Consider the following 17,616-nt stretch of genomic DNA (forward strand, 5'->3'; position numbering starts at 1 on the left):
GATATTTAAATATGGACTAAAGTAGTAAAACAAAAACAGCACCTGACACCCACAATGGCTGGGGCACTCACCACCTCCGATGGCCAGACCCCTCAGGACTAGAAAATTTCCTTTGCCACATGGTCGGGAATGCGGAAATGGAAAAACGGAACGTAACCACGCCCAAACACAAGGTGAACCGTGCAAACCAAAAAAAGCGCGTCCAACCAAAAGGCTGCGTCACTTCCAAAGGCCTCAATGTTCCAACCACGAGTCCAGTAAATATCACACATAAGCAGGTTGAATCACATAACAAACATGATTATAAACCCCCCCTGTTTGATAACCCCCCTCAGGAGATATTAACCCTCGATTCCAAGATACTTAAAGAGACTCAATGAGACCCTTATGTATAAGTTAGACCCCCAAGGTGGTAGCCTCTCGGGAAACATTCACATTACAGTACATTGACGAATAAAGTAAAATTAAACGATCTTACCGGAATCTACGACGTGGAACAGGAACACGGCCCTTCAAGTGTGAAGGATAGTAGCATCGCCTCCGCCATGGATTTGAGAGAAGAAAGCAGGCAGCGAAGCAAAGTTCGACAACGCTGATTGCTTGAGGAGCTGTTAATATGAGTCGGGATGGTTTCGCAGAAAGAAACTCCATGCATCTCCGGACTCTAACTTTCATCCAAGCCCTCACTGAGAGACTACTTAAAACTCCTGTCCCATGCCGAAGAGTACTACCCTCCATAAGAGACAAAAACAAAAATGAGAAATTCTGACACTACTCTGCCAACCTCCTGGGACAAAAGGCAAAGAATGACTGGGGGATGAGTAGAGTGGGAGGAGTATTTAAGCCTTTGGCTTGGGTGTCTTTGCCTCCTCCTGGTGGCCAGGTTCTTATTTTCCCAAAGTAATGAATGCAGCTGTGGACTCTTTCCATTTAAGAAGAAAACTGGGATTATCACAACAATAGATGAGTAGGTTTAGTGTATGTGGTTGTACGGTGACAACAAAGGTGCAAGAAAATTATTATAGAGTAACCAACTATATAGTGACAATACCCATGTTAGGGTTATACAGTTCTACAGTAACAACAAAGGTTAATACAGGGGCAGAGTAAATGGTCATACTGTGACAATACAAGGGCAGGATAAATGGTTTACAGTGACAATACAAGGGCAGGATAAATGGTTATACGGTGACAATACAAGGGCAGGATAAATGGTTATATGGTGACAATACAGGAGCTGGGTAAATGGTCATACTGTAACAAAACAGGTGCTGGGTAAATGCTCATACAGTGGCAATACATGTGTAGGGTAAATGGTTATACGGTGACAATACAGGGACAGGGTAAATGGTTATACGGTGACAATACAGGGACAGGGTAAATGGTTATACAGTAACAATACAGAGGCTGGGTAAATGGTTATACAGTGAAAATACAAATCGGATAATACCTAACAGATCGATCAAGACTATTTTCTATCTAAACTTATGGTTTTACCAATGCTCAGCTTCAGGCATTTATTTAATGTTTCTATACCAATTCCACCAGAAGGTGCATTACATAAACAATACAGTTTCTGTAACATGACTATTAAAGCCTTTTACAATTATAAAGCTCACAAAGTGCCTTTGTGTCTGATGAAACAACTGTTGGAGCTGAGAAACGCGTTGCTTGTTTTTATCATTTTAATAAATGTAAGTTTTTAATCTTACACTTGCTATATATTCTCTTCGTCTAACAAACCCACCCCTCACCTGGAGAGGGATTACCAGGGGATTGCTGTTTGCACTGCTGGTGTATTGCGTGAGACCAGTCTGATGGATGGCTGTGAGATTCTACTTTTACTTTTTTTGCATCTATTTCATCTGGTGCAACATAACACATGAGTGCATATACTAAATCTATTATAGAACTGTTTATCATCTGGCAATGCTAGGTTATGTGGCGCCCCTATCTATGTTTGTAACTTACAGATTGCTGATTTTGGGAGTTGGGCCACACACACCCCTACAGAGAGCAGCCTGGGCCTGGATGTATAATGGACTTGAATTGACTTTGCTTAGAAGATATCTTGTTTGTTTAATGGTTTAGAGGAAACCATCACTTTACCACATATATTCTTATATTTGGATGTTTATATAGGGCGCCCCCTATCCCCACACTTTATAGCTCACTTCTGCAGACCTCATCTTTAATTACTTTTTATTTTTTATCCCTTTACATAGGTGACCCCTCTCCTTAGTGTGAATACCTAGACCTGTGCTGATGTTACAGTAATGCTACCACGCCAACTTATTAAACATTTGCTGTCAGTGCTGATAAGGTCATATCCTTACTTGCTGGGTTTGAGGCCTAAATACAATTATATGGCACTAAAATAGATTTTCTACCCTTTGCAATCTCTCTGCAGGCTCATACTGACCTGTGCATGACGTTCCCATTCTGAAAGGCTCCGTATCCCAGCAGGTAGAATTTGCAGAGATTGAGTATTCCCAGCGCCAAATACGAAACGGTAAATGTCAGGCCTATGAGAGAATAGGGCGTCCCACAGCACTCGGCAACACTGTGATGAAACATAAAAGAGAGGGTCAAAATGAGGATCACAAAACCATAATCATACGACAACCTGAGACACTGCAAAATAACATCATAATGGGACAGAGAAGGAGAGAGCACAGTACTGCCCAGGAACAGAGTAAGGTAAAGGAATGAGACATCGGGACAAACACTTTTGCAATACCATATGACAGAGACGTAACCTTGTGACAGTGGTGCTTGTAATTCTCCATTTTTGCCTTATCCCCATAGAAACTTTCATCCGTTTCTATGGGGATAAGCGCCAGTGGACAGAAACCTAACCACATCTGAGCATATGACATTACATATAACCAGGTGTGTAATGAATAGTACAAAATATGCAAACAAGAGGAAATCAAAGCATATAGTTAATAAATGTATTGGGTCAATATGGGGCTGATGATCAAAAAAAATCACCAGCATGGACAGAAATCACACAATCGTTGGTGGTATTTTTGAGCATTGATTTGTAATATAGGTGAGATAAACAGTTCACAGATAAAAATTGTTTTTATAAAATTACTTGAAGAACCTCAAAGTACTGATGAGAGATCTTAGATCATCTCACCAGAGCAGAGAGCTTTAGATCATCTCACCAGAGCAGAAAGTATTACATCATCTCAATCGACCAGAGAGTTTTAGATCATCTTACCAGAATGGAGAGCGTTACATCATCTCATCAGAGCAGAGAGCTTTAGATTATGTCACCAGAGCAGAGAGGCTTTACATCAATTCCCCAGAGCAAGAGCTTTAGATCATCTTATCAGATTGGAGAGCATTACATCATCTCACCAGAGCGGAGTGCTTTTCATTATCTCACCAGAGCAGAGAGCTTTAGATCATCTCAACAGAGCGGAGAGCTTTACATCATCTCACCAGAGTGGAGAGCTTTAGCTCATTTACCCAAAGCAGAGAGCTTTAGATCATCTCACGAGAGTGCAGAGCATTACATCATCTCACCTGAGCAGAGAGCTTTACATCATCTCACCAGAGTGGAGAGCTTTAGATCATTTACCCAAAGCAGAGAGCTTCAGATCATCTCACCAGAGTAGAGAGCATTATATCATCTCACCAGAGCAGGGAGCTTTACATCACATCACCAAAGCAGGAAGCTTTACATCATCTCACCAGAGCAGAGAGCTTTACATCATCTCACCAGAGCAGAGAGCTTTACATCATCTCACCAGAGCAGAGAGCTTTACATCATATCTCACCAGAGCAGAGAGCTTTACATCATCTCACCAGAGCAGGGAGCTTTACATCACCTCACCAGAGCAGAGCAATTTAGATCATATCACCAGAGTGGAGAGCTTTACATCATCTCACCAGAGTGGAGAGCTTTACATCATCTCACCAGAGCAGAGAGCTTTAGATCATATCACCAGAGCAGAGAGCTTTAGATCATCTCACCAGAGCAGAGAGCTTTAGATCATATCACCAGAGTGGAGAGCTTTACATCATCTCACCAGAGCAGAGAGCTTTAGATCATCTCACCACAGCAGAGAGCTATAGATCATCTCACCAGAGCAGAGAGCTTTACATCATCTCACCAGAGCAGAGAGCTTTACATCATCTCACCAGAGCAGAGAGCTTTACATCATCTCACCAGAGCAGACAGCTTTAGATAATCTTACCAGAGCAGAGAGCTTTACATCATCTCACCAGAGCAGACAGCTTTAGATAATCTTACCAGAGCAGAGAGCTTTACATCATCTCACCACAGCAGAGAGCTATAAATCATCTCACCAGAGCAGAGAGCTTTACATCATCTCACCAGAGCAGAGAGCTTTACATCATCTCACCAGAGCAGAGAGCTTTACATCATCTCACCAGAGCAGACAGCTTTAGATAATCTTACCAGAGCAGAGAGCTTTACATCATCTCACCACAGCAGAGAGCTTTACATCATCTCACCAGAGCAGACAGCTTTAGATAATCTTACCAGAGCAGAGAGCTTTACATCATCTCACCACAGCAGAGAGCTTTAGATCATCTCACCAGAGCAGAGAGCTTTACATCATCTCACCAGAGCAGAGAGCTTTACATCATCTCACCAGAGCAGACAGCTTTAGATAATCTTACCAGAGCAGAGAGCTTTAGATCATATCACCAGAGCAGAGAGCTTTAGATCATCTCACCACAGCAGAGAGCTTTAGATCATATCACCAGAGCAGAGAGCTTTACATCATCTCACCAGAGCAGAGAGCTTTAGATCATATCACCAGAGTGGAGAGCTTTACATCATCTCACCAGAGCAGACAGCTTTAGATAATCTTACCAGAGCAGAGAGCTTTACATCATCTCACCACAGCAGAGAGCTTTACATCATCTCACCAGAGCAGACAGCTTTAGATAATCTTACCAGAGCAGAGAGCTTTACATCATCTCACCACAGCAGAGAGCTTTAGATCATCTCACCAGAGCAGAGAGCTTTAGATCATCTCACCAGAGCAGAGAGCTTTACATCATCTCACCAGAGCAGACAGCTTTAGATAATCTTACCAGAGCAGAGAGCTTTAGATCATCTCACCACAGCAGAGAGCTTTAGATCATATCACCAGAGCAGAGAGCTTTAGATCATATCATCAGAGTGGAGAGCTTTATATCATTTCCCTAATTGATTTTCAGCTACAAATGTAATTATGATATGCAAAATGTTTTACTAAACTCTCCTTCAAAAACGTCTTCAGTTGTAACATGAGTGCTTTTGCAACACTGACACCGAGTGCTGAACATGAAGTGACATAGTTAAAGGGACATTATACACTCATTTTTTCTTTGCATAAATGTTTTGTAGATGATCTATTTATAAAGCCCATAAAGTTTTGTTTTTTTTAAATGTATAGTTTTGCTTTTTTTTTTTTTTTTTTTTTGGTTTTCAAAGCTTTATTGAAGGAGAAACAGAAAATACACAAAATACGTGCATCAAAAGTCATGAAATACAGAAATACTTGTACAGATGACTCCATGGAGTACATTGATTGCATAAAGATAAAGTAGCAGTGAGTGGGCTAGGTATAACAAAGAGTCCATATAAAAGTCTGAAAGCCCGTTCATGTTCTTCTCGATGTACTATAGCAGTATTATAACTATATAACAATTTTAATCAGAAAAGATATTGAACGTCGGTCATGGGGCAGCTGGCAAGCCCATGCCCGAGAAGTAAGAAAGGGAAGAAAGAAATGTGGGAAAAGAAGGAGGGAGATAAGAGAAGGAGAAGAAGAGAAAAAAAAAAAAAAAAAAAAAAAAAAAAAATAAAAAAAAAAAAAAAAAAAAAAAAAAAAAGGGGGGGGGGGGGGGGGAAACCCCAGGAGGTAGGGGAGGAAGGGGAGAGGGCTGGGGGGAAAGAAAGAGGGGGAGAGGGGTAATTGGGAAGGGAAAGAGAGGAGGGGTAAGGAGGTAAGGAAGTTATATCAAGCTCGTCTCTTAGAATGAGGGGGAGGTTCTATGTCAGACCATATTGTAGACAGCAGGTCTGTTGTGCCTTTTTTGTCCATAAGGGTTTAGGCCGTCTAATTGCGGTCCGGCCCACCCTGTTTCCACCTCTCCAGCATATATTCATATATTTCTATCCTGTCGTCTCTCATGAATCTAAATCTCTCTAGTAGGAGGTATCTGTCTACCTGGTCGGCCCAGTCACTCAATGTAGGCACGTTCGCACTCTTCCAATTTTTGGGGATAAGGGATTTCGCGCTGTTGAGCATCAGGAGGAAATGGTATTTCGTGGCCTTGTCTTTAAATTTGGGAAGGTCATGATACAAAAGGAGGCCGGGCGCTCTAGGCAATGAGGTCCCGACCACTTTCTCCATGGCAGCCATCACTAAGTGCCAGTACGGTCTTATAACGTTACAACCCCACCAAATATGTAGAAGGGTACCTGATTCCCCACATCCCCGCCAACATCTTCCATCTGTCTGTTTATAAATTTTTTGTAATCTGGCAGGGGTGAGATACCATCCTGACAAGTATTTGAAGTTAGACTCCAGTACTTTTGCTGAGACTGATGTCTTTACGTGCGCTCTGAATATTTTCCCCCAGTCTTTATCTGTCAGGGGTAGGTTAAGTTCTCTATTCCATTGTCGTGTATAAGTAGGCAGTGGGGTGTCAGTATGTGAAGAAAGCAAGCGGTAGGCAATGGAGATCATGTGTTTAGGTGTGTGCGGGAGTAGACACAGGGACTCGAAGGTGGTTGGGTTCCTAGTAATGTAGTGCGGTTTTTTATGTGTCGTCAGATAGTGTTGAAGTTGAGTGTGAAAGTACCAGGAAAGGGCAATGCCGGAGTTTTCTAGTTCAGCCCTAGTTCTAAGTTTTTGATCTGTGGTGAGCCGATGGAAAGAGACTTGTGACACCTGTGTTTTATCCGCCATTACTCTCTGTGAACAGGTGAAGGGTATATCTGGGTTGCTTAAGAAGGGTGTGAGAGGCGAAGGGCTTGTGGAGATGTGTGGGTGTTCTATTAGCAATCTATCCCAACATGTAAAAAACTCTCTGATGAAGGGGTAATTGGTGATAAGTTTCGGTCTGGACTTGGGTGAGATCCACCCCAGCAGACCAATGTTCTGCTTACCTAAGATTATTTTGCAAACCTGGACCCAGGTTTTATCCTGAAGATTATGACACCACTCCGCTTGGTGTTGCAATAGGATGGCGCTTTTGTATAAGGCCAGGTGAGGCACCCCCAGTCCTCCCCTCTCCTTTGACAAGTACAGGGTTTTTCGTGCAATTCTCGGTCTTCCCCCCCTCCATATAAATTCCTCCAATACATTTTGTAGTTTGTGTAAAAAGTGGGACGGTAAGGGGATTGGAAGGGTCTGGAGATAGTACAATATTCTGGGCAGAATATTCATTTTGATAATGCCTATTCTGCCAAGCCAGGAGATGGGTTTGTTTCTCCATGAGGAGAGGTCACCCGTGATCACGGTGAGCAAGTTTGTATAATTTGCCTCAAAGAGACCTTCTGCGGATGGGGTAAGGTTAATCCCTAGGTACTTTAGTTTGCGGGTCTGAATGCGTAAGGGGCATGAGGAGGATAGTTGGCTGAGTTCATCAGGGGGGAGGTTAATATTTAGGATTTCGGATTTAGTTTTGTTTAAATGGAAGTTTGAGTGTTTACCATATTCCTCAAATTCTCGTAATGCTTCGGGTAATGATCTGCAAGGGTCCGATAATGTTAGCAGGACATCGTCCGCATACATGGACAGTTTGTGTTCTTGATCCCCAATCTTAATTCCCCCGATCTTGGCATTGGTTCTAATTCTTTGGGCCAAAACCTCCATCACCAGCACAAACAGCAGTGGCGAAAGAGGACACCCCTGCCTGGTGCCATTTGTTATGCTAAATGGGTCAGAGAGGATATTGTTGACCCTGACCTGTGCTGAGGGGGCTGTATAAAGTGAAAAAACTCTATGAATAAAGGCTTGGCCAAACCCCATCTTCGACAGGACCGCCTTCAGAAACTTCCAGCTGATCCTGTCGAAGGCTTTCTCGGCGTCAGTTGAAACAAAGATCGCCGGAATCTCATTCTGTTGGGCATAATTTCCAAGTAAAGTGGCTTTGATGGTGTTGTCCCTTGCCTCGCGGCCCGGGACAAAACCCACTTGGTCAGGTGACACCAGGTTGGGTAGGAATTTATTTAACCTAGTTGAGAGGATTTTCGCGAATATCTTTACATCTACGTTGAGGAGGGAGATTGGGCGGAAATTTTCTGATTTATTAGCTGGTTTACCCGGCTTGGGGATAGTCGCTATGTGAGCTAGAAGCATGGAGGGGGGGAAGCCCTGAGAGGTGTCTATAGAATTGAATAAACGGGCCAAGTGGGGAGCGAGTACTATTTTGTAGGTTTTGTAATACTTGGCACTGAAGCCATCTGGGCCTGGGCTTTTGCCAGAAGGCAAGCCCTCAATGGTATGTAAGACTTCCTCAGGAGAAATGGGGGCATCCAAAACCTCTGCCTCTGTGTGTGACAAAGTGGGTAAAGTGACCGAGTTCAGATATAGACTCATATTGGGGGAAGGTTGTACATTATCGTCCCCTATAGAGAGGTCAGGAGAGCCCTCCAGGTTATAGAGACCTGAGTAATATGTCCTTAGAGTTTCAGCTATACCAGGACTGCTAGTATGGGTATTGTTTGACTTGTCCACTAGGGAATGAATGTGTGATTTCAGGGTCTTCCTCTTAATGGCTCGTGCCAGCAATTTCCCCGGTTTGTCGCCAAACTCATAGTATTTTTGTTGTGTCTTCAATGCCATTTTTTGGTGTTCTATTGTGTGGATGTCTTGAATGTCTTTTCTGGCTTGTGTCAGTGCTGTGAGGGTAGTATTGTCGTTTGGGTCTTTTTTGTGTTTGATTTCTAATTCTCTTATGTTAGATAGAAGGGATGAGTATCTGACGCTTGTCTGTTTCGCCAAAATGGCTTTTTGTTTGATCAGTTCCCCTCTAAGAACGCATTTGTGTGCTTCCCATATTGTATGTTTAGGGATTTCAGGTGTATCATTCAAAGTGAAATAGTCAGTCAAAGTGCTTTCAATCTTATTTCTAATTAGCTGATTATTAAGCATGAAATCGTCAAATTTCCAAATAAAGGGTCGGTCCGGTATTGAGGGCCATTTCAGTCTGCAAAGAACCGGGGCATGGTCTGACCAGGTCATGGGCAGAATTTGAGTGTTTAACACTGATGCCAGTGTAGACTGGTCAGTGAATATGTAATCTATTCTGGTATATACATCGTGGGGATGTGAAAAGAATGTATAGTCACGTCTTGTAGGGTGTAGGGTGCGCCATGTATCGTGAACTGCAAGTTCCTCCAGTCTGCTGTTGCACTGTTTAATAATACGCTGCGGAACGGAGGCCACTCCCCTGGAAGTATCCAGTTGGGGGTCTAGTGGTAGGTTGAAGTCTCCTGCGAGGAGCAGAGCTCCTTTCAGTAGGTCCAGTATTTTGTTGGTAAGTGTTGTCATGAATTTGTGTTGGTTTTGGTTGGGGAAGTAGGCGTTAGCCAGAGTGACTGGGCGGCCGTGCAAGGTGCCTACCACTATTAAATAGCGGCCTTCTGGATCTTTCTCTATCTGCTGTACAATAAAAGGCGTCGAGTGGCGGATAAGTATCCCCACTCCATTTCTCTTAGTGGTGCCAGATGCGAAAAAGGTCTGGGGAAATTTGGAATGTAGCCAATTCGGCTCTCTACCTCTTTTGAAGTGCGTCTCTTGTAAGAATAATATATCGCAATTTAGCCTAGTCGCATCTCTTAGGAGATGGGACCTCTTCTCTGGTATGTTAATTCCCTTGACATTTAGGGACATGATAGAGAGATTATGAGCTGTTTGGGAAACCATTTTGTGCTTTAAGTGTTTGTAGGTGACGAGGGTTCAATGAGCGAGGGAAATGTGAGGAAGTGGTGAGGGGAGAGGGAAAAAAAAAAAAAAAAAAAAGGGGGGGGGGAGGGGGAAGGAGGGTAAGAGGAAAGAGGGGAGGAAGATGAAGAAGGAGGGTAGAAAAAAGAAGAGGGATGAAGATGAATGTGAAGTGAGAGGATGGGTTAGTGTAGGGACAGGTTTTAGTAGTAGCAGAGAAACAGGAAAAAGAAAGACTTGTACAATTCCTCCAACCTATTGGAGAAGAGGATAGAAGGTTGAAGTAGAATAGGTGTGGGGTCAGTATCTCCACACCCGGTCAATGAGTAGATATAACATGTAATAAAAAAAAAATCAACTTAGAAAATCGAAAAAACAAGTGCAAATGTAAAAATAGATACAACATTGTTTGTAAATGAAAGGCCTGAAAACCAATAACATTTACAGTAATAAATACAACATTCTTCCTTTACAGAACCCTACATGGTAAAAATAAAACTAGTGAGCTGGTTCCCTTTAAGGGGGATTTTATTGCCCAGGCCAAAGTCTTGAGTGTGTAGGGCTTCCTAGGAAGGGTCAGGGGTAAGTCCCCCTTACGTTGGTCCCTTCACTACTAGAATAAATGCCCATAAGGGTAAAGGGTAAACTAGGTATGGCTCCATCTTGAGCAAATGGGGGATGTGAATAAGACCTATCGGTTCATTTGCCTAGAGCAGTGGGCAATTTATCGTGTATAAAGTGAACTATAGCGTTTTATGAACACCAAACATTAAATCATGCAGGTCAAATTGCTCAAGAATTGCGGGTAATATGGGGTAGTACTTAACCTGGCCGATGTTATTGGGCATGTATGAGATGTCTTATTGTAGGGACAGGAAACTGGGAGGGCAGTGCCCTCGGGTATCTATGTCTAACTAGAATTAAACTAAGAACTACCGACCTAAATGAGTGGTTGTGCGGGACTTCACGGTGGGCCCCTGGTAGTCACAAAAACATGGTAGTCTCCGCACATAGCATACTTCAATAGGCAACAAAACATATTAAATCCCAACTTAGATAACTGTAAGGGGAAAAAGAACAATTATTAGACAGACAATAACAGTTAAACCTGGCTTTGTCAGGGTACAGCGTCTCCAGACGCATAGTCAGTGCTATGGGAGAGTTATGGCATTCTGTGCCCCTGAGATAAATGAGTGTAACGTTAGGGTCTCATAAGGCTGGGTTTTTCAAGTGTCCCTTGTGTGAGATGAGCCCTTAGAGCTTTGAGGTGGGACGTCCTGGGGAAAAGTCCCGGAAGACTCCGGATGCTGGATATCTATATCAAGTGTCTTGCAAAACTCAGGTAGGTCATTAGGGGACCTGTAAATGGCTTGCACGCCATTTTTGGAAGCCATCAAACATACCGGAAAGCCCCACTTGTATTGTATCCCATTAGCCTGGAGCTCAGAGGTGATAAATTTGAGATCCCTTCTTTTCTGTAGGGTGATTAGACTAAGGTCAGAAAAGATTTGTATAGGGATTCCTGCGTGAGTGAAATTTTTGGTGTTTCTTGCCTTTAGTGTGATTGATTCCCTGTCCTTGTAGCTAAGGAACTTAACAATTATGTCTCTAGGTGGGGCCTTGGGTGGGGGCCTAGGTCTGAGGGCCCTGTGAGCTCTCTCGATAGGTATGTCTGGCGATTCAGGTGTGCCTTTCAGCGTGCGAAATAAGTCCTGCAGATAACCCTCTAAAGCTTTTGGGGAAACGGATTCAGGGGTCCCCCTAATCCTAATATTGTTGCGACGCCCCCTGTTGTCTAAATCCTCAACTTTTGAAAGTAAAAACTGAATATGCTCCTCATGTTCATTAAGCAGTTGAGAGTTGGTAGTGACTGTTGTTTGAATGGTTTCATGTTTGGCCTCTAAGGCCTGTACTTGCTGGGTAACCTGGGTTATGTCCTTTTTTATGTCACCAAACAGAGACCTCATTTCAGAGAGCACTTTATTTATGTCCTCTTTAGAAGAGATGGTGTTGAGGTCATGTCTTGTGAGGTATACTTGCTGTTGTGAGGTCTCTGTGCTGGGTATTTCAACAGCCATGTGGGTGGGAGAGGGGGGTCTGGATTCTGAGGGTTCTAAGTTAGGTGGTGAGACTCGAAGAAAATTAGTGAGGCTTGAGGACCTGATTCCTTTTTCAGATTTATTACTATTCTTCCTGCTGGCCATATTTCACAGCGAGCATCAGACCAGGCGACACCAGATGAGAGTGACAGGGAGAGCACAGTGAGACTCTGCAGCAGGCCTGTTAAGTGGTTAAGGCAGTTAAGTCTATTTGGGCCCCACGTGGCTCTAGGTGATTTTAGCGGTCTGTGAGCGATGACTTAGGGCAGAGTGTAAGAAAAAAAAAAGTCTCTATTATGTTAGCTGTCTCTTTCGATGTAAGGCTTTGTCCCTGATTGAGAATTTGGCATGCAGGTTGGGTTGTGTAAGAAAGCTCCGTGCTATATGCATATGGGGCGTAAGGTGTGGAGCTGCTTTGTAAGGAAGGTCTCTTACCGGCTTCTGAGGGTGTTCATGCGATCTCCGGTAGTGATCTCTTAGCCTCTGAGGTAACCGCCATGTATCTCCTTCCTCCGTGGTGCGGTGTTCCCGCCAGCAGGCACAGCCGTTAAAGGCAGAGTTCAGTAAATAGCAGCTTGCTCTATTCCCGGCCGAGTCACTTTGCGAGTATTTGCGGTCACAATATCCCCCGAGTGTGATCAGAGGAGCGGGTTTGTCTCAGTGGTCAGAACGCCTCCACTGTGTCGCGTCAGGGAGCCGCTGCAGGCCAGGCCTCAATTCGTCAGCTTCGGTACAAAGGTATAAAAAGTGCAGCTCCGGAATGATTTCAGCCCTAAAGGAAGGTACAGGCTATTGTTGTAGGAAGATCAGTGAGGGAGATTATCAAAATTTAGGGTGTTGATACTAATTTATAGGTATTAACCGGGTGTGGAGCATCAGAGCCAATTTTTATGCTGCCATCACCCTGCGTGGCCAGGCTCCGCCCAGTTTTGCTTATTTTTAAATAACATTGCTCTGATTTTCAGACTCCTAACCAAGCCCCAAAGTTTTTCATATGCAAAAGAAGGGGGGAGGGGGGGAGTGTCTTATTTCCCACTTGCAGTGGGCTTTCCAGCTACCTTTTCAACAGAGCCTAAACTAAGAGGTTCTAAGTAAGTTTTTAAACATTTTTATACTGGATTTTTATATCAGTATCTGTCCATCTTATTCTTTATAGTAGTGTCTATTACATGCAGTTATATGAAAATGAGTGTATACTGTCCCTTTAAGGGTAGGCTTCTGTCCCTCAGACATGTCAATGAGAGACCTGTAACCCCAGCTGTGGTTTGTCAGTGCACTATGCCATGACCCAGGGGAATAGAGAGACACTGCAGGTTGTATGTCTGCCCTACACATTCTTGTATCATGTGTGCAGTTGGTGGGGTTTTATAGAGATTAATTAATTTATTATTTATATAGCAAATGTAGATTTCTGTATCCACTGAGAGTGATGCTTTAGTAAAGCGACTAATATGTAACACAAGTCTCTTTTGTATTTCTTATGTAAAATTGTGTAAAACAATTCACTATGGAGCGAAAACTATTAAACACAACAGAAGACTTCTGATACCAGGTCCATATATTATAATTACATTAAACATTAGATGTTTGGCAATCTCAATCAGGGCTCTACAACCTAAAGATCAGGGGCCACAATGTGGCCTCCAATACTGTTTTTCATACAAACAAAATTACTCATCTAACTGTCCCCATATGAAGAACACCTACTTGCTGCCCTCCTTCAGGTTCTCTATTTTTAATCCCAGCACACGCCCCCCTATGGGATTTGTTACTTATCTGGTTAATGCTTGATTTGGTTAATATAATCTGACACACAACTACTCAGCAAAGTTACACATAGTGGTCTAATGAGGTACCGATGAATACTTATTTCCTGGCAGTGCAGTACTGTGACACTGTGCTGAGCAACCAGCCATAGTAATGCCGCAGCACTGAGTATATACCTATTCAGGAAGATGAAGAGCAGACCTTGTTGTCCCACTCCAGACTTTGCAGACAAGAAGGAGTAAACCTGCAGAGTGAACAGCACCACCCAGAAGACCAGGAAGAGAATAGGGACAGACAGCTGGCTCCAAAGGGACATGCCCAGTGCTACCAACCTGTAAACTTCCAGCACCTGCAAGAGACAGTGAATACATGTTACTAAAGTGTGATACCTACAAACACCAACAAATGTTGTAAGAAGGGAGCACAACACTGTCAACACATAGCTACTTATTAACGTCTAATTCACTGTCATATGGTGCCAAGCTAGCATACGGAGCAAACACAATACTATGTATGTACATCTCACTCACTGTCATATGGTGCCAAGCTAGCATACGGAGCAAACACAATACTATGTATGTACATCTCACTCACTGTCATATGGTGCCAAGCTAGCATACGGAGCAAACAAATTACTATGTATGTACATCTCACTCACTGTCATATGGTGCCAAGCTAGCATACGGAGCAAACACAATACTATGTATGTACATCTCACTCACTGTCATATGGTGCCAAGCTAGCATACGGAGCAAACAAATTACTATGTATGTACATCTCACTCACTGTCATATGGTGCCAAGCTAGCATACGGAGCAAACACAATACTATGTATGTACATCTCACTCACTGTCATATGGTGCCAAGCTAACATACGGAGCAAACACATTACTATGTATGTACATCTCACTCACTGTCATATGGCGCCAAGCTAACATACGGAGCAAACAAATTACTATGTATGTACATCTCACTCACTGTCATATGGTGCCAAGCTAGCATACGGAGCAAACACATTACTATGTATGTACATCTCACTCACTGTCATATGGTGCCAAGCTAGCATACGGAGCAAACACATTACTATGTATGTACATCTCACTCACTGTCATATGGTGCCAAGCTAGCATACGGAGCAAACACATTACTATGTATGTACATCTCACTCACTGTCATATGGTGCCAAGCTAGCATACGGAGCAAACACAATACTATGTATGTACATCTCACTCACTGTCATATGGTGCCAAGCTAACATACGGAGCAAACAAATTACTATGTATGTACATCTCACTCACTGTCATATGGTGCCAAGCTAACATATGGAGCAAACACATTACTATGTATGTACATCTCACTCACTGTCATATGGTGCCAAGCTAACATACGGAGCAAACACATTACTATGTATGTACATCTCACTCACTGTCATATGGTGCCAAGCTAGCATACGGAGCAAACACATTACTATGTATGTACATCTCACTCACTGTCATATGGTGCCAAGCTAGCATACGGAGCAAACACATTACTATGTATGTACATCTCACTCACTGTCATATGGTGCCAAGCTAGCATACGGAGCAAACACAATACTATGTATGTACATCTCACTCACTGTCATATGGTGCCAAGCTAACATACGGAGCAAACAAATTACTATGTATGTACATCTCACTCACTGTCATATGGTGCCAAGCTAACATATGGAGCAAACACATTACTATGTATGTGTGACAGACCCTTCTGTCAGGACTGAAGGAGTTAACTGTGTTTAGCTAAGAAACTAATTTCTAAAGACAGAGTTGCTGGCTCCAGCTATAATCTAATTAGTGCTAAGCATTCTATTGTTTGATCACCCTCAGAGAGAAAACGCCTAAGTGATAAGAAGAGCCCAGAGTGTCTTGTGTTTAAAGTATTTAAGTAATGTAATTCCCTTTTATCTAATGTACAAGAGTCTTTCAACCCCCCCATATGGTGCCAAGCTAGCATACGGAGCAAACACATTACTATGTATGTACATCTCACTCACTGTCATATGGTGCCAAGCTAGCATACGGAGCAAACACAATACTATGTATGTACATCTCACTCACTGTCATATGGTGCCAAGCTAACATACGGAGCAAACAAATTACTATGTATGTACATCTCACTCACTGTCATATGGTGCCAAGCTAACATATGGAGCAAACACATTACTATGTATGTACATCTCACTCACTGTCATATGGTGCCAAGCTAACATACGGAGCAAACACATTACTATGTATGTACATCTCACTCACTGTCATATGGTGCCAAGCTAGCATACGGAGCAAACACATTACTATGTATGTACATCTCACTCACTGTCATATGGTGCCAAGCTAGCATACGGAGCAAACACATTACTATGTATGTACATCTCACTCACTGTCATATGGTGCCAAGCTAGCATACGGAGCAAACACAATACTATGTATGTACATCTCACTCACTGTCATATGGTGCCAAGCTAACATACGGAGCAAACAAATTACTATGTATGTACATCTCACTCACTGTCATATGGTGCCAAGCTAACATATGGAGCAAACACATTACTATGTATGTACATCTCACTCACTGTCATATGGTGCCAAGCTAACATACGGAGCAAACACATTACTATATATGTACATCTCACTCACTGTCATATGGTGCCAAGCTAGCATACGGAGCAAACACATTACTATGTATGTGTGACAGACCCTTCTGTCAGGACTGAAGGAGTTAACTGTGTTTAGCTAAGAAACTAATTTCTAAAGACAGAGTTGCTGGCTCCAGCTATAATCTAATTAGTGCTAAGCATTCTATTGTTTGATCACCCTCAGAGAGAAAACGCCTAAGTGATAAGAAGAGCCCAGAGTGTCTTGTGTTTAAAGTATTTAAGTAATGTAATTCCCTTTTATCTAATGTACAAGAGTCTTTCAACCCCCCCATCTGGGGTCAAAACCTGTATAAATACTAGGCATCTAGCCTTTAATAAATGTCATTCTGTTTTAAACCTGAAAACTGGCTGGGTTGTGAATTGCTGATTCCCTATGCAGGACATTGTTCATCTGGTATTAACCCTTGGTACACTGTTGGTACCGTAACAGTATGTACATCTCACTCACTGTCAGGGCCGCCACTAGAAATTTTGGGGCCCCTGACTTAACCATTGATCAGGCCCCCCCCCCCCTTTGACATGTGCAATTTTTGACCAAGTGACTAAAACGTATATGCACTTTATTCTTAAGTGTCTATTTAAACTTGGAAATGTTGTAAAGGTAGTAACATACAAACACACAGACACACTCATACACTAAAACACACACACACACACTCACACATAAGGATTCACATATAGACACTCTAGAAACACACTCAGACACAGACACCCAAACAGACACTCAGCACTTGTTTACATTGACCTGACAAGTAATGAGGTAAACTACAGTTTTGTAAAAAAAGGAGATTTAGAAAACAAAATATGGAGTTCTGATTATCTTTTTGTAAAGGAAGATGCCAACTAAATGATGCCAACGGCATGCAGTGGCTGAAAGGAAGGGCCCTGAACTGTCTAAACAATCATTTAAAGGTTAAATGGTAGATTGGTGACTTCCGGAAAGGTCTCATTAGTCTCAAAGACACCCTCACTGAGACATCCACAGAAAACACACAAGGACATACACACACCCTCACAGAGACACCCACAGAAAACACACACCCTCACAGAGACATCCACAGAAATCACAGACAGACAGACAGACATACATACATACACACACACACACACCCTCACAGAGATATCCACAGAA

The 17,616-nt window shown here is 42.8% G+C and overlaps 1 protein-coding gene across 1 annotated transcript in view; it reads right to left on the reverse strand.

Annotated features, from left to right (window-relative positions):
* Positions 1-17,616, reverse strand: part of LOC128650437 (RING finger protein 145) — a 308,620-nt gene that overhangs the window by 148,503 nt on the left and 142,501 nt on the right. The window contains exons 6-7 of the mRNA XM_053704381.1: positions 13,969-14,141; positions 2,423-2,563 (exon numbers count right to left, since the gene is read on the reverse strand). Coding sequence (XP_053560356.1) covers positions 2,423-2,563; positions 13,969-14,141 — 314 coding nt within the window. The remainder of the gene's footprint in view (positions 1-2,422; positions 2,564-13,968; positions 14,142-17,616) is intronic.

This window comes from Bombina bombina, chromosome 2 (assembly GCF_027579735.1).
Source record: "Bombina bombina isolate aBomBom1 chromosome 2, aBomBom1.pri, whole genome shotgun sequence".
Lineage (NCBI taxonomy): Eukaryota > Metazoa > Chordata > Amphibia > Anura > Bombinatoridae > Bombina > Bombina bombina.